At 39.9% G+C, this 24465-nt stretch overlaps 1 protein-coding gene across 3 annotated transcripts in view; it reads left to right on the top strand.

Moving 5' to 3' along the window:
- LOC140464913 (CUB and sushi domain-containing protein 1-like) overlaps positions 1–24465 on the top strand; it is a 2358623-nt gene that overhangs the window by 2266045 nt on the left and 68113 nt on the right. For all 3 annotated transcript variants that reach the window (XM_072560545.1, XM_072560536.1, XM_072560527.1), the window contains 3 exons: positions 16043–16225; positions 18615–18791; positions 21642–21821. In XM_072560545.1, the coding sequence (XP_072416646.1) occupies positions 16043–16225; positions 18615–18791; positions 21642–21821 (540 nt within the window). The remainder of the gene's footprint in view (positions 1–16042; positions 16226–18614; positions 18792–21641; positions 21822–24465) is intronic.

Raw genomic sequence — 24465 nt, 5'->3', positions numbered from 1 at the left:
CTCAGAACGGCTTCCAATGCATTTACATCCTTCCATGACTGTCAAAGCCAGTACTTTACACAGTATCTGGACACATTCTCACCAATGCTCTGTATAGCTGAAGTATGACCTCCCTACTCTTGCACTTATTTCCACTTGGAATAAAACATAAACATTTATTAGCTTTCCTGATCACTTGCCATATCTGCGTACTAATCTTCTGTGATTTATACACTCAGTCACCCAGATTTGTCTGTATCCCAGAGCTCTTCAAGCTCTCAGAACTTAGATAGTATGCTCCGTTTTTGTTCTTTCTATCAAAATGGACAATTTCACACTTTCCCACATTGCCAGATCTTTGCCCTCTCACATAACCTAACTATATCCTTCTGTAAGCTCCTTATATCCACTTCAAAACTTGCTTTCCTACCTATCTTTGTGTCATAAGCACATTTAGTGGCCATACCTTCTCTCCCTTCATCCATTTAATTTCTTTAATTGTGAAGTGTTGAATCCTCAGCACCAACTTATCTAGCAAACCACTTTGTAACATTCTGCCAGCCTGAAAGCAGACCCATTTATTCCTCCTCTGCTGCCTGTCGGCCAGCTAATCTTCTCTCCATGCTTATATGTTACCCCACACCATTAACTTTTATTTATTTTTATTTACTTGTGTGCTCTCGAGTAAAGACTGACATAAATATCTGCTCAATTTGTCTGTCATCTTCTTTTCTTCTGTTATGAATTCCCCAGAATTATTTTCTATAGCTGTTTCGACTTTATTCAGCCTTTTCTTTTTTAAATATCTGAAGAAACTTTTTTAAAAAATCTTTGGCTACTTTCTCCCATATTCTGATTTTTCCCACTTTATTAATCACCCAATAATTCTTTGATGTTTTTGATGTTCTGTCCAATCTTCTGGCCTTCCAAATATCTTTTATATTTTTAGTTAAACACAGATGCCATGTCTGTCCCTTAAAATTGTTATTGTTTGTTGGAATGTATCTATTCTGTACTTTCTGGGCTATCCCCTTAAATGTTTGCCAGTGCATCTGAGTTCACGAATATCTCAAATTAAATTACCAGTTCACTTTTGCTTCCTCTGTTTTCATGCCTTCATAATTTTCCTTGTTTAAATTCAAAATAGTAGTCCTGTACTCATACTTCTCTCCCTTAAACTGAATGTAAAATTAAATCATATTATGGTTTGTGCTATCCAAAAGCACTTTTTACTATAATATCCGTAGTTAATTCTAGCTTGTTGGTGAAAGCCAGAACTTTCTTCATTGCCTACTTTAAAACCAAGGTTTTTCACTGGATACTCTATTCTGGCTATTGTACAAAGAATAACCACTCTTGCCAATGGTATTAGTGTGTATTCCTTTCTAAATCCAAACCTGGTGGAACTCTCAAATTCCTTACCTTTGTCCCTATCCTTTTTACTCAGAGAATCTCGGCAGCATCTTAGTCAGTTTATTCCACACACAGCAGACGTACATCCACTATTGTGCATTTGAAAGACTCTGTCACCAATATTTTCATCACTGGACCTGAAATTTCTTGTGACCAATACTGTGACCTCTTTCTGATCTGTATTACCCTTTTCTTCCTCCATTTATGCATGGTTTTGAATACTTTTTTTAAGCCTTTAGGACAGTTAATGGCATAGAGTACTTTGAATTTCCCTTGACTAAACTCTGACCATTTATGGGGAATCTTTCATTTATTGTAAATCCCTAAGCTGTCTGCTTGTTAAAATTATCAACAGTATTTTTGTTTTCATTCAGTTAGTTACAGGTCTCCTTTTGTACTGTGACCTGTACCTTGACTGTCTTGCCAATTTGGTAACACTGTGTCATCCATTTTCGGTCATATCAGTGATTACCACCCATGTGCTGCGGATGCTGCTGAGAAGTGATGCTCTCCTGGGAAGTTTTTTTGACATTTATTACCAGCTGTGTATATTTATCCACGTGTTTAACTCCAAACAAAACGAGAAATGTATCCATATTTGATACTTCCATACAGTCTAGTAACTTAGAGAATCCCTACAGTGCACAAAGAGGCCATTCAGCCTATCAAGTCTGCACTGACACTCCGAAGAGCACCTCATCCAGACTCAGAGCGCCCCCCCACCCCAAAAAAAAAACAAAACCAGCTATTCTGGAGTCCTGGCACTGTGAAGCAGCGATGCAAACCACTGAGCCACAGTGCTACTAAATTAAATTTCGGCAATCTTGCATTCGGCTAGTAAATTTTATTACGTACTCGTCCACAGTTTAATCCTGTCTTTCTAAATTTGTCAAAATTTGACCATAAGTAGTCAGTAGATCATCTTTCATGATGAATGTTATCCACACAAATTAACAGTCTGTCCAAACCTTCATCTGTGTTCAAATCATCAGTCTCCAAAACCGAAGGAAAGCTCTTTGTATGGTAACAAAAGTCCGATGGCTAAACTTGGCTTCATCTTTTATGAAGAGGTCACCCAGATATACATGATTACTTCATTCTTTGACTCGTCATAAGGCTCATTTTCAGAAAATAGGAGCAGAGGAATCATATCCTCCAAAATGTGGCGGCACGGTGGCAGTGGTTAGCATTGCTGCCTCACAGCGCCAGAGACCTTGGTTCATTTCCCACCTCAGGCGACTGACTGTGTGGAGTTTGCACATTCTCCCCGTGTCTGCGTGGGTTTCCTCCGGGTGCTCCGGTTTCCTCCCTCAGTCCAAAGATGTGCAGGTCAGGTGAATTGGCCATGCTAAATTGCCTGTAGTGTTAGGTAAGGGGTAAATGTAGGGGTATGGGTGGGTGGCGGGTCGGTGTGGACTTGTTGGGCCGAAGGGCCTGTTTCCACACTGTAATATAATCTAAAAAAATCTTTACATTTTAATGCACCCATCTTCTGCAACCAGTGTTACACTCTAAAAGACAATGGCATTTAAATGGAATTCAAGCCCACACTTTTTTGTGAGAATTTTATTTCAGTCGATGCACTTCATTAAACAAACACTTTGCCGATTATGAGCTCCCCATATTTACACAACCAATTCAAACTAAATTAACTCTTAATTAACATATCCAACACACAGTGTCTCATTCAGTTACGTCTCAGACATTTCTTCAAATCATATCAAATTTTGGTTATCAAAACAGCTTTCAATTGTTTTCAACCCTCATGATGAGAGTCTCCCTGTTAAACATGTTCAGGCCAATCCAGGACTCTTGTCCAACCTCCACTGTTGGGGCGTTAGTGTGAACCCTTAATACATGTGCAGACGCACAAAACACACTGCACATTACTGAGGAGTGCCCTCTCTATAGCTAAGTAATGGGCTAATTGCCTCCAGGAATTTGCATTTGCTCATTAATCACAATAATAGCTGAATGTGACATTAACAGGCAAGATGCATGTAACAACATACACACATTATTTGTAATATTGCTTAATAGTCATAATGTCTTATTATATTTAAGACTTTTCAAATCAGGTTGGTAAGGAGACTGGTTCTTATATGCAGATAACAGTCAGATAGATAAGTCTGATTCTCACTGTAGAGCTTGTTTATCCTCGCACACCACTTTCCTCGATCAGACAGCTCATTCTGCATTGCACGTCTGATCAGCACCTTTTTCTCCCTTGGCTCTTATTTCACATTATTTTGTGGATCCTCTGGAAAGGCTTCAAGGGATCCGCAGAAGTGAGTTGGAGAATGACTGTCCTCAAGTACGCATATTGTCAATCTCTGTGCCAAGGGCTTTGAATGTAAGGTCAGCGGGCGGCACGGTGGCTTAGTGGTTAGCACTGCTGCCTCACAGCGCCAGGGACGCAGGTTCAAGTCCAGCCTCTAAAATCTATGTGGAGTTTGCACATTCTCCTGGTGTCTGCGTAGGTTTCCTCTGGGTGCTCTGGTTTCCTCCCACAATCCAAAGATGTGCAGGCCAGGTGAATTAGCCATGCTAAATTACCCATAGTGTTAAGTGCCTTAGTCAGAAGGAAATGGGTCACTGTGGACTTGTTGGGCTGAAAGTCCTATTTCAACACTGTAGGGAATTTAATCTAATCTAATTGATGATGGCTCGTCATCCCCAGTGTATTCTTCCTCTGATTGGGAAGATTCCAATTCTTTAGTATGAACTGTGACAAGTGGAGAGACAAATGTAAGAAATTTGAGTTTACACAGTTTGCACTTGTGAGTCAGGAGATATTTTGGATTGAGGGCAAAATTGGATGAAAGAAAGAAGATTTGGCATGTAGTTAAGCCACCATTGAGTGCCTTCAGCCTCACCTGCGGCCATGACCTGAGCAGTGCCCCTTAGCATGATGGTTAATTTCTGTGTGGGATTAAGACATGCTGGCAAATTTATTCTCCTGTGGCTCTTTCCTCTCTGCTATAAAACTCTACCTTCATCTATCAGAAAGAGCAAAGAATGCCAATGCAATATATTTGTTATGATTGAATGGTCCTCATTGTGCGAGTAAGCTGTGAGATTGGAATGTGAGACTTGCAACAGTGTTGAGAGTGAGGTAGACAAACTTCATTGAAAGCTTGAGTATTGATTGCTGGGATTGTTGGTAAGTGTAAAATCATTATTTAAGCAGTGGATAAATCCACAGTTAGGGTACTGAGGCTAATGGTGCAGTTGGCAGGATGTACAATTTTGAAGATTGAACTTACTTATCTTCACAGCTTGTGCTGGATAATGAAACATTTTCTTGTGTTTCAACCTTTTTCTATACTCCTGATATTGATTGCCATCGTTGCCCTTTTCCAAAGCCTCTCAAAGAGCCTCCTGTTTGACTTTCAAATGCAGAATGTCTTTTCTGCTCTCCATCTCTTACACCAAGTCGTCTGGTGCTGTGTCTAAAAATCTTGGTGCGGCTTTTTAAGTATGCCACCATTCCATAATGTATCACAGGACAGATTCAGAGTTAAACTAACAACTGTCGCTGATAGAGTCATAAGATACCTCCCCTTTTAAAAGGTGAACACAGTCTTTAAGCCACACAAACCTGTTGTGCATGAACATAGCAGGTAAGTAGCATAGGTGTGCTGGCTGCATATTGCGATCATGTATAATGCACTAATTTATAGTGCTGCTGACAGCACAGTAAGAGGCATGGGTTAATCACATACTATGAGTTTTGTGTGCATTTCGGAGGTTTATCTCCTTCAAGCTGCTATTCCTACTCAATCCAGTTTGATTACTATGTGTTAACTCATCAATCTAATGCTAACTACAACCTCAAATCTTTATTGCAAGCAACTCACTGCCATAACGTCACCTTGTGTGAAGGTTCTATGTTTCTGCTAAACATTTAGTTTTTAATTGCTGAATGGATAATTGACTTCTGCGGCATGATGATTTGCAAATTGCTTAATTTCCTCTGAAGTTTCTAGAATGTCAGCTCCCAGGATTGCCATGATCCAATCCCACAAATTCCTGACAGACCAGTTATGCATTTTCCACAGCTTAGCTCTAGTTGTGTGCATCATCATTATGCAGTTCTGCTAACAGAGCTAAATTAGAAAATCACCACCTTCACATTGCCCTTCAAGTAGACTTAAGGAGAAACCAAAGCGATTTTGCAAATACATTAAGGGCAAAAGAGTAACTCAGGATGGAATGGAACCCCTTAAAGATCAACGAGGCTGTCTACATGTGCAACCACAGTACATGGGTGAGATACTAAACAGATATTTCACATCAGTACTTACTGTAGTGAAGAACATTGAAGCTAGGGAACTTGGGGAAATAAATAGTGATGTCTTGAAAAGTGTCCTTATTACAGAAGAAATGGTGCTGGAGATATTAAAACGCATAAAGGTAAATAAATCCCTGGGACCTGATGATTTTAGGGCCCCTTGCTGAGGTATTGGTATCATCGACAGCTGCAGGTGAGGTGCCAGAAGACTGGAGGGTGGCTAATGTGGTGCCATTATTTAAGAATGATACTAAGGTAAAGCCAGGGAGTATAGACCAGTCAGCCTGATGCCTGTAGGTTGTTGGAGGGGATTCTGAGGGACAGGATTTATGTGTATTTGGAAAGGCAAGGAGTGATTGGGGTAGTCAACTTGGTTTTGTGTATGGGAAATCATGTTTCACTTGATTGAGTTTTTTGAAGAGGTGACAAAGATTAGTAAAGGCAGAGTGGTAAATGAGGTCTATATGGACTTCAGCAAGGTGTTCAACAAGGTTTCACACAGTAGACTAATGAGCAAGGTGAGATCACATGAAATCCAGGGGGAGCTAGCCAATTGGATACAAAATTAGCTTGAAAGTATAGGACAGAGGTGTGCCACAAGGATTGGAGCTGGGCCCATTGCTTTTCATCATTTATATAAATGATTTGGATGTGAATATTTGAGGTATGGTCAGTAAGTTTGCAGATGACATCAAAATTGGTGGTATAACACACAGTGAAGAATGTGTGCAGATGGAGTTTAATTTAGCTAAGTGTGAGGTAAGACATTTTGTGCATTTTGGTAAGGCAAGCCAGAGTAGGATTTATACAGTAGGGGCTTGGAGAATATTGTCAAACATAGTTCTGTGAAAGTGGTGTCGCACTGGGTAGACTGGGTGGTGAAGAAGGCATTTGATATGCTTGCATTTATTAGTCAATGCATTAAGTATAGGAGTTGAGATGACAGGTTGCAGCTGTGTAGGACATCAGTTAGGCCACTTTTTGAATACAATGTTCAATTCTGGTCTCCTTGCTATAGGAAATTTAAGGGTTCAGAAAAGATTTACAAGGATGCTGCTGGGATTGGATGGTTTAAGCTATAGGGAGAGTCTGGATAAGCGAAGGCTTTTTTCTCTGGAGGATCGGAGCCTGAGGGGTGACCTTACAGAGGTTTTCAAAATCATGAGAGGCCTGGATAGGGTGAATAGCCAAGATCTTTTCCCCAGGGTAAGGGAGTCCAAAAGCAGTGGGCATAGATTTCAGGTGAGAGGGGAAAGATTTGAAAGGAACCTGAGAGACAATTTTCTCATGTAGAAGATGGTGCATGTGTGGAATGAGGTGGTGGAGGCTGTTGCAATTACAACATTTTAAAGGCATATGGATGGGTATATGAATAAGATTAATTTAGAGGGATATGGGCCAAATACTGGCAATGGGACTACATCTGTTTAGGATATCTGGTCAGCATGGATGAGTTGGACCGTGCTGTCTAACTCTTTGGCTCTATACTTATGTTTAACTGCAGTGCAATATGTAGTACATGCAGACATTCAGATCTGTCAGAGCATTGCATTGCAATTTCTCATATCAGGATAATTCCGAAAACATTCTAGCTATTTGATATATTTACCAAGTGATAATTCTTAATGCCTAAGCCTAGCAATTAGTGTCTCCAAACTGTTATTTCACACTATCAGTTATGCTTCCATTGGTAGCACTCTTGGCTTTGAGACAAAAGGTTAAATGTTCAAGTCCCACACACAAATCTAGGCTGATGCTTTAGAGCTACAATGTGTGAATGCTGCACTGTCATTGTGCCTAAAATGTTAAATCAACAATCCTACCTCCATTAAAGTGGATGTACAAAATCGTACGATACAAATACAAGGTCAACTGCTCCTGATCAAAATTCATCTCTCAATCAAGCCACTTAAAAGAGATATGACCATTATTATTGTATATGCTCAAGTAATGATTGATCCCATGTGAAAGCTGATCTCTCGCTTTTTACCAAAATATCCTAATCTTTCATTCACTATAATTTGTGAATCATTAAAACAGTACTTGTGAATACTGGCTCCACCCAATGGTCAAAAGCTGGAAGCCAACAACACGACATGACCCAATGGCACATCGTTCCCTTCCCTTTCCTTTCTCCTGATTGCCAATCACCATTGAAACCATAGCCGGTAGCACCACTTCCTCACCATGGTTTAGGACTGCTCATAAATATATGTGTAAATGTTGAAAATACTGATAAAGTTTCCATTCCTCTCAGAGATGGCATCCCTCCACTATCTTTTAGTTGAAAGTGGGCCTCTTAAAAATATTTTCCACGTGTAAGGTCCCACGATTTTCTTGCCCAAAATGAGACTCAAATGTTCAAGTTTTTGTGCAAGTATAAACAGAACATTGTTGTCTATCAGAGCATGCTGTGCACAAATTGAGTCAAGCATTTCCTTCATTTGCTAAATATTCTTTAGAAATGCTTTGTTGACTGCAGATTGATTTGGGGTGGCCTGAGGATTTGCAGGGTGTCAAATAAATACAAATCTTTTTTTCAATGTAGCCTTCTAAGTAATGTTGCATCCTGATGTCATTGTTCTAACCTGTCTTGTTTACCTATCTCACTTTCCAACAGATGTTAAAACATATTCATAAGGACAAAAAAAATGGGTTTTTTCTCTCTTTTTTGCCAAGGCCAACTTTAGTTGTGTGCAGTCCTGAAAGTTGAAATAAACAGGGCACTGGTGATGTTATATCTGGAGTACCATGTACAGTTTTGGTTTCCTTATCTAATTAAAGGCATACTTACCCCATAGGCTGTACATAAGTTTCAATATAATTGTTTGTGGTGTTTTTTTTCCTGATGAGGAGACACCTAGAAGACAATGCCTCTAGTTTAGTAGAATGAGAATTGATCTGATTGCAATATATAAAATTCATAAGGAAATTATCAGGATAGATAGTGAGAAAATTATTTCCACAACTGAGGAATTGAGAGCACAGGGTTGGACCTTCAATATAAGTAACCATTGAGATGAGAAATTACTTCACTTGAAAGTTTGTGAATCTTTAGAATTCTCTATTGAAAGTTATGAAGTCTAATTTTCTGAGTAAATGTGAGACAGTAATTAATAGAAATTCAGGAATTGAGTCAGTTAAGGGATATGAGAATGATATTGAAGAGTGGAGAGGGCTTGAAGGGTCAAATAGCCTATTCCTATGTTTCTTATGTTCTTGCTAAGATCAGCTAAGTAAGCACACTCAAATGTATGATCTTCAATCTCTGGTTCAGAACAGTACCAGAGAGAAATTTAACTCATAGAATAGAATCTCACATTGCAATTCATTAAGTAAGTGTAATGACATTACAGGCATCACACTATTGTTAATGTAGGAGTTCAACATGCCACGGTAATATGTGCATGGATACTTCAATATAATTCACATTAACAAAAGACTAATCCATTGACTACCATCCTCTTAATATTGTGCACTTCATCTCAGACGTAAATCATGTTTTGTTGAATTAATGATAATGTCATAAAAACTCTTGCTCCTTCACTTCTGACAGTCATTTAGAGCTTGTTTCATCTTGCATGACTGCAGATTCTGCCTCTTCATTAACCTTAAGGGACAAGATTTTGCAAACGGCAACAAATGACATTCAATGGGCTTGTGGTTGAGAACTTAATGTAAATTTGAGAACCAAAAGTTTCAGCACTATATGCTGGGGATCTGGGATTTGCATGGACAGCTGTGTATCCCCTCAGTAAATCAGAATGAGCAATTGTTCATCAACAGTGAAATGTCTGAAATAGGAAGTGTCAGAATATTTAATTTCATGTCAAGTTTGGTACAAAAATAAAAGAAAAATGAGGTTCAGTGAGGGAAACCAAATATATTTGATCTGCACTGACTGCTAAAATCTGAAGGAATAAGTTACTTGTCAATGGTAGAGAATTTTGTTTGACAATAATTAAGACCTATTCCATTGTTCAATTTTTATTTATAAAGAAAGATTCCAAATTAGTTTTCTAAAGGTTCTGGTGTGGCTGTATTAGGTATAGTAGTTTATTGTCTTACTTCACCAACCAGTTCAATGCAGAATTGTCTTGTTTTTAATTCATTCATACGATATGGATATCATTGCCTGGATCAGTATTTATTGCCTATCTCTAATTGCCCAGAAGGCAGTTAGGAGTCAATCACATTGCTGTGGGTCTGGAGTCCCATGTAGACGAGGCCAGATAAGGATAGCAGTTTCCTTCCCTGAAGGACAGTGGTGAACCAGATGCGTTTTTACTAACAATTGACAATGGTTTCATGGGCATCATTAAATTCTATTTCCAGATTGTAATTGAATTCAAATTCCACCATTTGCCATGACAGGAGTCAACCCAGAACATTATCTGAGTCTTTGAATGATAATACCTTGAGTCCATTGCCCACCCTGAGATGCGCTTGCAACATAGCTGGTACAAGAGCAGGACGCCTACAGCAACAGCTGAGCATGTGCAACCACTGGAAGGGGATGTCTAATTTATGCTTTAACAATGATGAAGATTTCTGTACTTACAGTTCTCTCTACTGCAAACCAGGCAGCAAGTGGTTAGCTAGGATCCTCCCGCAAGCAAAATCTCAATGATTCCTCAGTCTAAAGCTTTCAGTTACCAAATGCATTTAAATAATAAACTGACTTAAATTAGAGCACATGAATCATGTAAAAAATAACATTTAATGGATAAATTGCATCGCTTGAAGAGAATTGCTTAAAGGAGAAAAATAATCAAAATAGCTGGATGAAAGTTAGTTAAGCCAAACCATCTGTTATGATGAGCTTTGACCCAGAAGCAGTTCAGGAAGGACAATTTGTAATTTCTTTAAAATGTCTGTGGAAATGTAATTGATTTCAAGAATATTTGAAAATGATTAGTTGAAAATTATTTTTCTAAAGAGTTTGCTTCATTTCTTTGCAAAGGAATCAGTTGTAATTTCCTGAATAGTAAAAAAAAATGTTGGTCCATGTGGCCTGATGGCTCCTGATGTGGAAGCAGCATCAACAGGAAGAAAGTTTAAAAATACAGTCACAAAGGAAAGCTACAAGAAGAATGCTAACAGGAGAACTGATAGAGGTTTCACAAATCATGAGTGGGTTAGATAGAATAAAAAGGGAGAAACTGTTCCTGCTCGTATAAGGAACAAGAATGAGAAGGCAAAGATTTAAAGTGATGTGCCAGAGAAGCATGGGTGATATGAGAAAAATCTTTTCACTCAGCGAGTAAGTGGGGTATGGAATGCACTGCCTAGAAGTGTGGTGGAGATTAATTCAAATGAGGTAATTAGATTATTATTGTTCTAAAGATATGGGAAATAAATAGGAGATTGGAATTAACTCATGATACTCATTTACCCAGTCAGTGCACGCATGATGGGACAAATAGGCTCTTTCTGTGCGGTAACTCTTCTGTGATTTAGACCATCTGCTGCCCCCAGTCAGACCTGTTTTGCCAGCTTTTAAGTGTAAAACCTGTACTGATTAGACCTGTTCAGAGAACTTTTGAAATCTGTGGATTTGTTTGGATGGAGAGGTACAGTTCCCTGTTGAATGTGGTCCCAGGGTTCCATGTGAGATTGTTAAATATAGGCAATGAGGGTAAAGAGAGCATAAAGAGAAAGTGAGGACTCCAGATGCTGGAGATCAGAGCTGAAAAATGTGTTGCTAGAAAAGCGCAGCAGGTCAAGCAGCATCCAAGGAGCAGGAGAATCGACGTTTCGGGCAGAAGCCCTTCTTCGGGAATGAGGAAGGTGTGCCAAGTAGGCTAAGATAAAAGGTAGGGAGGAGGGACTTGGGGGAGGGGCGCTGGGAATGTGATAGGTGGAAGGAGGTTAAGGTGAGGGTGATAGGCCGGAGAGGGGGTGGGGGCGGAGAGGTCGGGAAGAAGATTGCAGGTCAAGAAGGCGGTGCTGAGTCCGAGGGTTGGGACTGAGATAAGCTGGGGGGAGGGGGAATGAGGAAGATGGAGAAATCTGCACTCAACCCTTGTGGTTGGAGGGTTCCTAGGCGGAAGATGAGGTGCTCTTCCTCCAGGCATCGTGTTGCCATGGTCTGGCGATGGAGGGGGCCAAGGACCTGCATGTCCTTGGCGGAGTGGGCGGGGGAGTTAAAGTGTTCAGCCACGGGGCGGTTCGGTTGGTTGGTGCGGGTGTCCCAAAGGTGTTCTCTGAAATGTTCCGCAAGTAGGCGGCCTGACTTCCCAGTGTAGAGGAGGCCGCATCGGGTGCAGCGGATGCAGTAAATGATGTGTGTTGAGGTATAAGTGAATTTGTGATGGATATGGAAGGATCCCTTGGGGCCTTGGAGGGAAGTGAGGGGGGAGGTGTGGGCACAAGTTTTGCATTTCTTGCGGTTGCAAGGGAAGGTGCCAGGAGTGGAGGTTGAGTTGGTGGGAGGTGTGGACCTGACGAGGGAGTCGCGGAGGGAGTGGTCTTTCCGGAACGCTAATAAGGGAGGGGAGGGAAATATATCCTTGATGGTGGGGTCTGTTTGGAGGTGGCGGAAATGACGAAGGATGATACGATGCATCTGGAGGTTGGTGGGGTGGTAGGTGAGGACCAGTGGGGTTCTGTCCTGGTGGTGATTGGAGGGGCGGGGTTCAAGGGCTGAGGAGCAGGAAGTGGAGGAGATGCGGTGGAGAGCATCGTCAACCACGTCTGAGGGGAGATTGCGGTCTTTGAAGAAGGAGGCCACCTGGGTTGTTCGGAATTGGAATTGGTCCGCCTGGGAGCAGATGCAGCAGCGGCAAAGGAATTGGAAATATGGGATGGCGTTTTTACAGGGGGCAGGGTGGGAGGAGGTGTAATCTAGGTAACTGTGGGAGTCGGTCGGTTTATAGTAAATGTCCGTGTTGAGTCGGTCACCCGAGATAGAAATGGAGAGGTCGAGGAAGGGGAGGGAGGAGTCTAAGACAGTCCAGATAAATTTCAGGTCGGGGTGGAAGGTGTTGATAACGTGGATGAACTGTTCAACCTTCTCGTGGGAGCACGAGGTAGCGCCGATACAGTCATCGATGTAGCAGAGGAAAAGGTGGGAGGTAGTTCCAGTGTAGCTGCGGAAGATGGACTGTTCCACATATCCGACGAAGAGGCAGGCATAGCTGGGGCCCATGCAGGTGCCCATGGCCACTCCTTTGGTTTGGAGGGAGTGGGAGGATTGGAAAGAGAAGTTGTTCAGAGTGAGGACCAGTTCAGTCAGTCAAAGGAGGGTGTCAGTGGAAGGGTACTGGTTGGTACGGTGGGAAAGGAAGAAGCGGAGGGCTTTGAGTCCTTCGTGATGGGGAATGGAGGTGTATAGGGACTGGATGTCCATGGTGAAGATAAGGCGTTGGGGCCTGGGGAAGCGAAAATCATGGAGGAGGTGTGAGAAATGGAGGCTCGTTATGTTTTTTAAATGTTGGACATAGTCCCAGATCCCCAAGACAGATCCATGTCTCTCCATTTGGCAAATGTAGGCAGAGGGATTTGTAGTTGGGAAGTAGGGGGATTGATGTCTGACACATGTAATTCCAGTCAATGGCCTCTTAAGTTCCTTGAGGAACTTGTTGGTTGGGCTGATTGATACTTTCACTTGAATAATGTAACAGTCTGATTCATGTTCGTGCTCAGCTTTCAGGAGTAATGTAATGGGCCTTGTGTGACATGATTGATGAATGAAAATAGTGGAAAACTGGTGTTTAAATGGATTGATTCAAACATCTTTGATTGACCATTCGGTTAGGTGTATGCTCATTGATGAAGAAGGTGTTTGACATGTTTGCCTTCTTTGGTCAGTGCGTTGATTATAGGAGTTGGGAGTTGGCTTCTTTTAGAATACTGCATTCAATTCTGTTCTCCCTGCTATAGGAAAGATGTTGTTGAACTTGAAAGGGTTCAGAAAAGATTTACAAGGATGTTGCTGGGATTGGAGAGTTTGAGCTCGAAGGAGAGTCTGAATAGCCTGGGGCTTTTGTCCCTGCGGCATCAGAGGCTGAAGGGTGACTTTACAGAGGTTTATAAAATCATGAGGAGCAAGGATAGGGTGAATAATCAAAGCCTTATTCCTTGTCCATAGTCAAAGCCTTATTCCTTGTCCAAAACTAGAGGGCCTATGTTTTTGGTGAGAGGGGAAAGATTTGAAAGGGACTAGTGGGGTAACTTTATTATGTAGAGGGTGTTGCGTGTATAAGCAAGCTTCCAGAGGAATTGGTGGAAGCAGGTACACTTGCAACATTTTAAAGGCATCTGGATAAGTATATGAATAGACATTAGCCAAATGCTGGCTAATTGGACTCCATCAGGAGAGGATATCTGGTTGGCGTGGACGAATTAGACCAAAAGGTTTGTTTCGTGCTGTATGATTCCATGACTCAATATTACTAGCCTCTTGCTCTCTTGCATACTCCATTCTGGAAGGCTACAGTAAACTCTGTCATGGATGTTGATTGCTGTGGATCACTGCAGTCTACAGCCAGTTCCCACTTTCATATACTCGCTGACAACATAATTGGGCAACACATCAAGGTTTTTCATTTCAAATTACCTCACCAACAGTACCAAAATGATGATTTTACTCAGACAAACTTTAGCAAGTACCTTAAACAATTTGAAGGTAGTTAGGAATCATTCTTAAAACAAAAAGGAACTTCTTATTGCATTGCCTGTATTATTTCTCTCTGTAAGAAGTGTCATTAAAATCATGAGCGTATTTGTTGATGCCCTTGATACCTGAAAATTTATCTGTCTTGACCATACTCAATTTTTGATTTAGCAAATTTGAAAGACTTGAGCGAAAAAGTTCCTCCTCATCTCAGTCCAAGATAGATCACCTTTTAGTTTGAGACAATGACCCATATTCCCACTTCCCCAACTGGGGAAAGATTTTGTCAGTATTTCCTCTGTAAAGTATCCTAAGAATTTTATATCTGCTTCAACTGGATCACCTCTCATTCTTAAAAACTTCAAACATTCTAAACGTAGTCCAAGTCTACATCATCACTCTTCCGGTAACAATTATCTTGTCCAAGTAAACAATGTGATTCCAACCCCTGTCTTGAACTTCTTTTTTTGTGATACATCAGAGGGCAGTAACACGTTAAACATGATTTTCTTTTCACAAATCCAAAGTGACTCTGTTTAATTATGTTATGATTTTCCACATGCCCTGTAACCAGATGGCTTGAGCACTTTGCCTACTCTAGATGGGAACCCAACTAGTCTGTCGTTCCTTTTTTTTCTCTCAGTGTTGTTATGGTTGCTATCTTCCATTCATTGCAGAAAAAAAAAGTGATGTTTAGTATTCTTAAGTGAAAGTTGTCCAAATATTTCATATGGTCCACTATTCATAGAGCATCTTCTGCGTTGTCATGCCAGCATTTCAGCCATTGGAATGGTTGAAAACACAACACAAAAAGAGACTATCATGTCTGTGCAGGCTGATAATAGGCAACTGGTCTAATCCCACTTCCTGGTTGTTGGCCTGCAGCTTCATTGGTTCTTGCACTCATGTACGAATTCAGTTACTTTTCAAATAATATGATGGTTTGTGACTTCAGCTTTGCAGAAAAAGAGTTTTAACATCCCCTCAATCTTTGAGGTGAAATGCCTTGCTCTCGCAAACCACCTACCTATTGCTTCAAATCCATGCCCCTCAACACTAACTCCCAGTTAGGGACTCTTCGAGTAAGGGAATAATTCTTTCCACCAACTCTATTTAGAACCCCTCATAATTTTACATACTTCAGTCAAGTATCCCCTCAGCCTTCTCTGTACCAAAGAAAACCCTAGCTTATTAAATCTTTCATAATAACTGGAATTATCCAATCCTGGCAGTGTCCCTGAAAATCTCCTCTGTACATTCTGCAGTGCAATCACATCCCATCTATAGCACAGGATCACAATTCCTCAAAGTACTCCAACTGTGACCATTTGTGCTTAATTCAATTCTAACACAACCTTTCTGTTTCTATATTCTATGCTTTAGCAACTTAAATCTATTTTAATGGCTGCATGGCCACTATCTGCCTGGTCATCCTCAGAGATCTGTGGCAATCACTCCAAGTTCTTTACTTTTATGTATACCTCTCAGTATTCCACCATTTCTTGTTTATTCCCTTGCCTTAGGTTAGCTTTCTGATCTGAATTCTGCAAATAATCTAAATTATGGTGTATATGAGTGCATTGGAATCTTAATTAAAATTAACCTTCAATAATTGATTAAACTTGAAAGCATTAACCAACAAGGCACAATAAGATTGGGATCTTTTAAACTGGAAAAAGATAGATAGTTGTTAATGAGACTAAAGCTGTCGGATTGGACTTTGTGTGTATGTTCTGCAGGAGATACTTCTGGTTTATGTGGTGATCCTGGCATCCCGGCTCATGGTTCTAGACTAGGCAATGAATTCAAGATAAAAAGTCTTCTGCGTTTTAGCTGTGAAGCTGGTTATACTCTCCGAGGTTCGTCAGAACGATCCTGCAGACCAAATGGGTCCTGGTCGGGTATACAGCCAGTTTGTGAAGGTAAGCATTTCTTTTTTCAAGAATAAATAAAGTGAACTGTAGTAAAGGTTATTACCAAATTTACCAAGAAATATATTAAATGACTGAGGAAACTGAAATGAAGCACACTGAAACTTGAATTTTAGAAGTTACCTTATCTGCTACCACTGCAGCAGATAAGAAAGACCGAGCTGGATAAAGAAGCCTACAATCTTGAGACATATGATATAATGAGTTGACAAGTAGAATTGAGGGTCATCCTAGAAACAAAGAAGGAGGGAGACTGTAAAAAGTGCCATGTTTGAAACTTGGGAAGAATAAAAACATATTCAGGGAAGGAAATCACAAACCTGAAGAAGGTGATTAATTAATGAGAGCCCATTGTTTTTCCTACATTTTATACAGACATTTGTAAGTCATGTTGGAAGTGATTCTCTAGACATGAGAGGAAAAGGCAGTCTTAGATTAGTCTAGATTTCGCAAAAACAAAATGGGAAGTCCGCAAGGCTGTATTCTGATTGTACTGTCTCCCTAGATTGATGTGTTAGAAGGAGACTTCTACTGGTATAACTTGAATTTGTTTATCTGTGATTCTGTCTAGCCAGGCAATCACTTTTACTGAAGTTACCGTTCAGAACTGTTAATGGAAAGAAAGGATTTTCATACAGAAAAGAAATGAAGTCATCCTCAGCCATCAAGGATGTTTTATTGGGATTAGAGGAAATATGAAGGGAAAGGCATGAGTTATGGGAAGGTGTTCAATCCCTGAACTGGTTTGAAGCACTCCAGCTTCTCCTAGCCCAAAGGCAACACAATAGAAGCATTTATCTTTTTCCCAAAACAGACTTCAGCTCCCTTTGACCACTGGGCTTCCCAAGGTCCACATATCCCTGCAGCCAGCCTAAATCTGAAACACAGGTTAAATATGTGGTACACGGCCTCAATAAAATTACCGCCCAAGGAAGCTGTGTTGGAAATTTGTAATTAATCAATTCATTGCCCCATCAATGAGCAGAAGGAGAGTTGAAGGTTCAGTCTGTATAAAATGAAGTGTATGAATGAAGGGAGAATGCATCTAATGGTAGAGGATTGCATGATGATTGAAGAAGATTATTAATATAATATAGGAACAGAGGTGAACAGAGTACATTCTGACCCCATTCACTACAACAGCATCCTCATCTACCACAAAAAAATTATTTGAGAAAAGGAGGAAAGTACACGAGAAGGCAAGATATCAAATGAAGTAGGTCGGAGGCTTGAAGAGTTAAATGCAGAAGACTGGGTCAATAAAACAGATGGAGCAGCAGATTGGAAGACTATTGTTGCAACCTTCAAAGCAACAGAAAAGCAGAAAGGGTGGCACAGTGGTTAGCACTGCTGCCTCACAGCGCCAGAGACCTGGGTTCAATTCCTGCCTCAGGCAACTGTCTCCACAGGTGTGGAGTTTGCACATTCTCCCTGTGTCTGCGTGGGTTTCCTCCGGGTACTCCAGTTTCCTCCCATAGTCCAAAAATGTGCAGGTTAGGTGAACTGGCCATGCTAAATTGCCCGTCGTGTTAGGTGAAGGGGTAAATGCAGGAGAATGGGTCCGGGTGGGTTGCTGTTTGGAGGGTCGGTGTGGACTTGTTGGGCCGAAGGGCCTGTTTCCACACTGTAAGTAATCTAATTTAAACTCTAATCATATGCAGCTTAGGAAGCACTGATTTCGTAACATAAAATGTTTTGCATCAAACCACTACTTTTAACATTAGATGTGTGGCATACATAGTTATATCTTTCTAAATTTTGAAATCACATTTGCTCGAGTGGTTGGTCCGTGAAGATGTTTTCCACATTTCAGAAGACATGACAAACAGGAGCAGGAACACGCCATTCAGCCCATCAAATCTGCTCCATTATTCGATAAGATCATTTTTGATCTGATAATCCTCAAGTCCATTTTTCTGACTTTCCCTTTAACCTTTGATTCCCTCATTGATTAAAAGTCTGTTTATTTCAGCCTTGAATATATTTGAAAACCTAGCTTCTACAACCCTCTCCAATAGAGAATTCCACATTCACCACCATCTGAGAGAAGAAATTCCTCCTTATCTCTTCCTCTTATGCAACCTCTTATTCTGTCTTAGAGTTTCCTGTAATGGGTAAGCAACCTATTGGCACCTCCTCTATTAAGCTCCCTCTGAATTTTATATGTTTCAATAAGGTCGCACCTCAGTTTTCTGAACTCCAATGAGTACAGGCCTAAATGACACGACTTCTCCTCAGAAGACACACGCCATGCCCAGGATCAACCTAGTGAACCTTCTCTGGACTGTGTCCAATACCAGTCTATTTTTCCGTAGATACAGGGCCCAGACTGTTCACAACACCATGCTTGCATGTGCCAATTTCTTTCGTTATTTTATAGCTGTATCGTGTGGAAATCCCGGCACTCCAGAAAATGGGAAGATAGTTTACAATGATGGTGTAGTATTCTCCAGCTCCGTTTCTTATGCCTGCTGGGAAGGCTACAAAACGTCTGGTCTAACTACCCGGCATTGCACTGCTAATGGAACATGGACTGGATCAACTCCTGACTGCACAGGTTAGTGTTACAATACAGAAGCAGTAGTGAAATATCCTGTGATGGTTTTCAAACCACCCCGCTCCTTCCATCTAGCACTGTGAGGAGCAATTTAGAATCTGATAGACCTGATTTTATTATCTTGCATATACTGCACTAATACATTGTACACTAAATCCCACTGAATCATTTGGTTACTTAAGAGGCTTTCTTTCAGTCTGACAGGGCTAAACGAAAGCCAATTCATATCTAATAAACTGACCTTTGACATGGGACGATTATTTTCTGTCTGGTTCTTCCCATTCCAAAAATCCATGCATGGAATTATCAGTAATTGTCTGTAACTAAAAACAAAATAAGTGGAAATGCTCCATAGCTCTGGCAGCCTAAGTGGAAAGAAAAAAGGAGGTCATGGTTCAGGTCAGTTAACTTTCATTAGAGTTCTCGTGTAAGTTTATTGACCTGCAATGTCAAATCTTTTGCTCTCTCACAGACCTTACGAATATTTCCAGCACTTTTCTTTTCCTTCCAGATTTCCATCATGCACAGTACTTGACGTTTGTGTTCTGTGAGTAATTGCCCTTGCCCAAGTAAGTGGGCTGTCATGACTGACACTGTTTTGGGCACAGCATCGTCAAGAGTTTTCCACCTCCCCTATTAATATACACAAATATCCGCAGCATTAGCTGTAGACGGACACTGATCAAAGTTCCAACAATGTGCTGCTCAGGGTGCATTCTAATTTGAAAGAGACACTTAGAGGTTCTGGAGTTAATTATTATGCAAATACCTTCAATGATTAAATTAAAACCTTGTTTAATTGAGGTTTTGCATCAATAATTATACTCGCCTTTTGTTGCAACCTTTTCTCAGTGTCCTCTACTGTTCTTTCACTATAAATATATCTTACTTGACCTAGTGACCATGCTATTAGAGATAATTGCAATTGTTGGCAATTCTTCTCACCGCTTGATCTTTTTAACTCCGGTGTCAAGTCTCTTAGCAGAGTATAAATCCTTTCACAGCCCAAAAAATGGCATCCCTGTTTTTACCTTGCTCATCCCCTATGAAATGGGTTGAGTAAGCAGTGATTTTTTAAGTACACCTCGATTGTATAGGTCATTCTATTCAGGTTTTGGAGGAGCTCTCTTTCCAGTTAATATCATACAACAGTAATAATTTTACTTAGAAGTAACATACAAATGATCATGTTCACATTGATATATACAGATGCTTCCTTGAGGTTTAAGACTGTGGTGAAGAAACATTAGAGATAGGTTCATTTACCATCTTGCCATGGTATACCTCACCTAGCACAACTTAATCCGATATAGAATTGTGGCCCATTCCAACACTAAAAACCACAACTGTGGCCTCAAGTATTTATTGTTCTCTGAGGCACTATAATATGTGGTAATACAAAGTTATATTTTATGAGTAGAAACTGCAGTATCAAGCACACTTTAGCATATTAAAAATTGAAGTAAAACTTAATAAAATTACTTCCTTATAAGACTGATAAAAAGAAAGTAATTCTGAGCGAATTTATTTTTAAAAGTACATTAAAATTTAATCTATTTTTGATGATAGTTGAAATCTCCATTATGTAAGTAATGGATAAAAAAACATTGTAATGACTTGTAAGTAACTGAATCACTTTAGTCAAGTTTGTTTTGGGAGCAAGAGAATTAGTTTGGAAACTCAATATGATTTTATAATGTTTGAACAGATTGGACAATCTTGCTGAAAAGAAACATTTGTTAGAATTTTCATTGATATGATAAAAGAGCTTTTCAGTGGTAAATTGAGAAGATAATATTTATCCACAAGAATGCTAATGACAGATAAAGGTGGAGAAAATGGTTGTACTGTTGGGTGTAATTGTCATGTACTTTCTTCTCGCATATTTTAATATGAAGAAATGCCGAAAGATAGAATGAGGTAACATTCTTGTTACATTACCTGATAACTCACTTTTCATTGTGAAGAATTTGAGTGGTCTCAGCATTTGCAGACTTTCTTTTGAGAATCCTTTGTCAACCTATTGAAAGAATTCAGGACTCCAGTTAATGAAGGCCTCAAATCAAAAACATAGTCATAATCAAAAGAAGAAATTAATTACAACACAGCTTTGAAATCATGAATATGTCTCGATGTCCTAAATGTCCTAAACAATATAATTAAGGCAAATAAAGATGAATAAGGATATATTAAAAATTGAATGAGCATTATGGAGAATAAGGCAAAATGTCAGGAGACAAGGTTGAAATTCAGGTCAGTCTCAGTGAGCCATACTAACAAGTTCATCTTTATTTTCCATCACTATACCTCAAGTGTAGCATAATAACCCTTGAGAGGAATAAGGGTGTGTGAATTATTATTTTGCAAATTATTTGGAGATTTGAAATTGCAGTTTAGTTTAGTTTCATATGTCCAAGTCCACTTTGGTGATTTTCGGAGACCATTTTGTATATTCAGTTTTAACATTCTGCCTTCATGTCTGAAAGACTGAGCAACATTTCAAAGTTAAAGCAAAGACAGCCAGTAAACTAGGTGGTGTGTAGCAACAACTGCAGGCACATACTCTCTTGGGTATGAGACTTGCAAGTTACAAGGGGAAATTTGGCTGCACACTGTAGAGGTTTTTGCAACTGTCGTCTTCATATGTAAAAATTATCATCTGCAGCATATAATTACAAATGGAAACAATTTAAAGAGTTTTAGGGCAGCAAACAATTTGAGAAGAGTGATTTAAACTACGAGCATAAAAATAACATAAAATTATACTTTTCCAGAATTAAGTATTGGAAATATAATAATGCTCTGCAGCATGTTAACTTTGTTTTTTTTTCTTGTTGTGGTCAATGTTAGTGATTGACTGTGGTGACCCAGGTACTATCGCTAACGGTGTCCACCTGGGAAATGACTTCACTTATAATAAGACAGTGGCGTATCAGTGTAACCCAGGTTTTCAGATGGAGCCAGCTCTATCTTCTACACTGCGCTGCATGAAGAATGGCTCTTGGAATCAGACCAAACCAGTTTGTAAAGGTAGGAATAGATGCTATGTGGAAGCAAGGGGCTGTCACTACTGTACAGCACATGTATAGTTCCAAGTATGTGAGTCTTCTAATATGTACACTGGTTAATTACCATTAATTAGTTCTAGTTGTGCCGATGATAATGCTTTTAAATGGGCAGCCTGTGCATTAAGTTTTGACTTCATGGTTTGATTGAGATTAAAGCTACCAAGGGAACACTGGAGGTAAACTCATAATGCCTTTCATCGTAATCCCTATAATTCAGGATCCACGGTAAGCATCAGATTCTCTCAGTTCTGAGGAAGATCCAGTGGGTTGAATAGGGAACTGAGAGCATATACCTTATCTGTTCAATCAGTTGTTTCTAGACAAAGTAATCTTTCTAATCAGAGTAAGGTGGTCATGAACACAAATAACAACGTTCTCCCATTAAACTCTCCAGTTTTTTTGCTGGTAATTACAATCCAATGATAGGAACATGGATAAAATTTTGTCACTTATTCAGAAATTGAAGCTATGAGCACTAATGCTTTCTTCTTGTACTCGAAGTTCTAGTCAACCAATTGACATTTTTGAAAGCAGTTGATTCTGGCATGTCCAAAGGATTAAATATTGTGAATGTCAATTAAAAAATAGCAACTTTCAAGCAAGAAGAGATATCAAGTAAATTTGTTCGCTTCAAGGATAAAGGTATTTTGGAATGCATTACTTAGGAATGTCATTAGAAATAGATTTAAAGGACATGTAGAGAATAAAGAAGTTGAGGCATAAATTCAGGTAAGGTATACTGTATATGTAACTACAATAGCATGGTATTTTGGTTTGAAATCCCTAAATATTCTAGGAACATTACTCGGCATTTCTAATTATTTTACAGCTTACTTCAAAAGTATTGGGCAAGGATTTACTGATCAGAGTACAACAGCAGTAGGCCACAGTCAGATTACTCGTGATTTTATCAAATGACGCAGCAAGCTCAACCATCTTCTGCTCATGCCTTCCTGTATTCTGGTGTCTATCTCATCCACATATTTCTAGGACTATTCTGACAATAGTATTAGCGACATATGTTCCAGAGCTTGCTGCGTACCTATCTAAGCTGGTCCAGCTGCAATGTACCCAACAACTTGGAAAATTACCCAGTTATATCCCAGGTAGGACAAATCTAATCTTTCAAATTACTGCCCGATCAGCCTTCTTAATCATCACTACAGTGATGGAAAGGGTCATCGACGGTGCTATCGAACAGCACCTGTTTAGTCACAGCCTACTCATTGTCTTTCACTTTGGGTTCGCAAGGACCATTCAACTCCTAGCCTTGTTTCAAACATGGATCAAATGGAATTCCAGAGTTGAGATGTGAATGACTGCTTCTTATATCAAGGCTTCATTTGACCAAGTATGGCCTCAAACTTAGCCGTAGCAAAACTGGAGTTATTGAGAATCAGGAGGAAAACTCTCCGAATTTCACCTGCCACAAAGGAAGATGGTAGTGGTCATTTGACACAGTCGTTTTTGCTCCAGGGCAATTCGACAGTAGTTCCTCATGTGGTGTCCAAGCCCCAACTATTATAGGTGCTTCATCATTGACATTCACTTTATTATAAGTATGTATGTTGATGAATACTCAATGTTCAGCACTGGATGCTGAAGCAGTCCATATCCAATTGCATCAAGGCTTGGACTGGAAAGTGGCAAGTAACGCTTGTGCCACACATGAGCCAAGCAATGATCAAATCTAACAAGAGATAAACTAACCATCGTTCTTTAGCATTTAATATATTAGTATTACAGAATCCCCATTCTCAACACCCTTAAGATTACCATTGACCAGAAACTGAATGGGACTGCCACATAAAAACTGTGCATCCAAGAGCAGGTGAGAAGCAATGGCTAACTCAAAAACCTGTCCACCACCAACTAGGCACAAGTGTAATCTGGCACTCTCTGCTTCCCTGGGTGTGAATTCCAATAGCACTCAAAAGCTTAACATCATCAAGGACAATGCAATATCCACGCCCTCCACCACTGATCCTCAGTAACAGTAGTATGTATTATTTATAAGATGCGCTGCAAAAGTTCACCAAGGCTTCTTTGACAGCACCTTCCAGTTCCTCAATTATGACCATCTACAAGGACAAGGGCAACAGATATGTCAGAAAACCACCACTTGCAAGCCACTTGCCTTCCAGAATTGGAAATATTGTCCCATCAGTGTCATTTGATCAAAATCCTGGAACTCCTTCCCAAACAGCAATTTGGGTCTATTTACTCCAAATGGATTGAAGTAGTTCGCGAAGACACCTCACCATCACCTTCTCAAGGACAACTAGAGATGGATAATAAATACTAGCCCAATCAGTGAAGCCTATAACCCTGAACAATTTTTAAAAGTATCACGGAAGAAGTATTTGAGGATTTCACGGCTGTTATAAGGAACTATCATTTGCCCCTATTTCCAGCTTCCAACAAACAGGTAACAGGATCATTTAGGAGTGGACACTGGCTCTTGTGTACCCATTTCATAGCGTTTCAAGGGAATTTCCAAAGACCATTCTTGCCTATGGCTTTGGACCTACATTTGAGAATGTTGGCCAGAATAGTGAAATAAATATTCTGTTCTATCATTCTTGTAAGTGAATACCGGTCAAATT

Source organism: Chiloscyllium punctatum, chromosome 3, assembly GCF_047496795.1.
Source record: "Chiloscyllium punctatum isolate Juve2018m chromosome 3, sChiPun1.3, whole genome shotgun sequence".
NCBI classification, from domain to species: domain Eukaryota; kingdom Metazoa; phylum Chordata; class Chondrichthyes; order Orectolobiformes; family Hemiscylliidae; genus Chiloscyllium; species Chiloscyllium punctatum.
The sequence above is the reverse complement of the archived record's forward strand: the minus strand, read 5'-3'. Positions and strand labels throughout refer to the sequence as shown.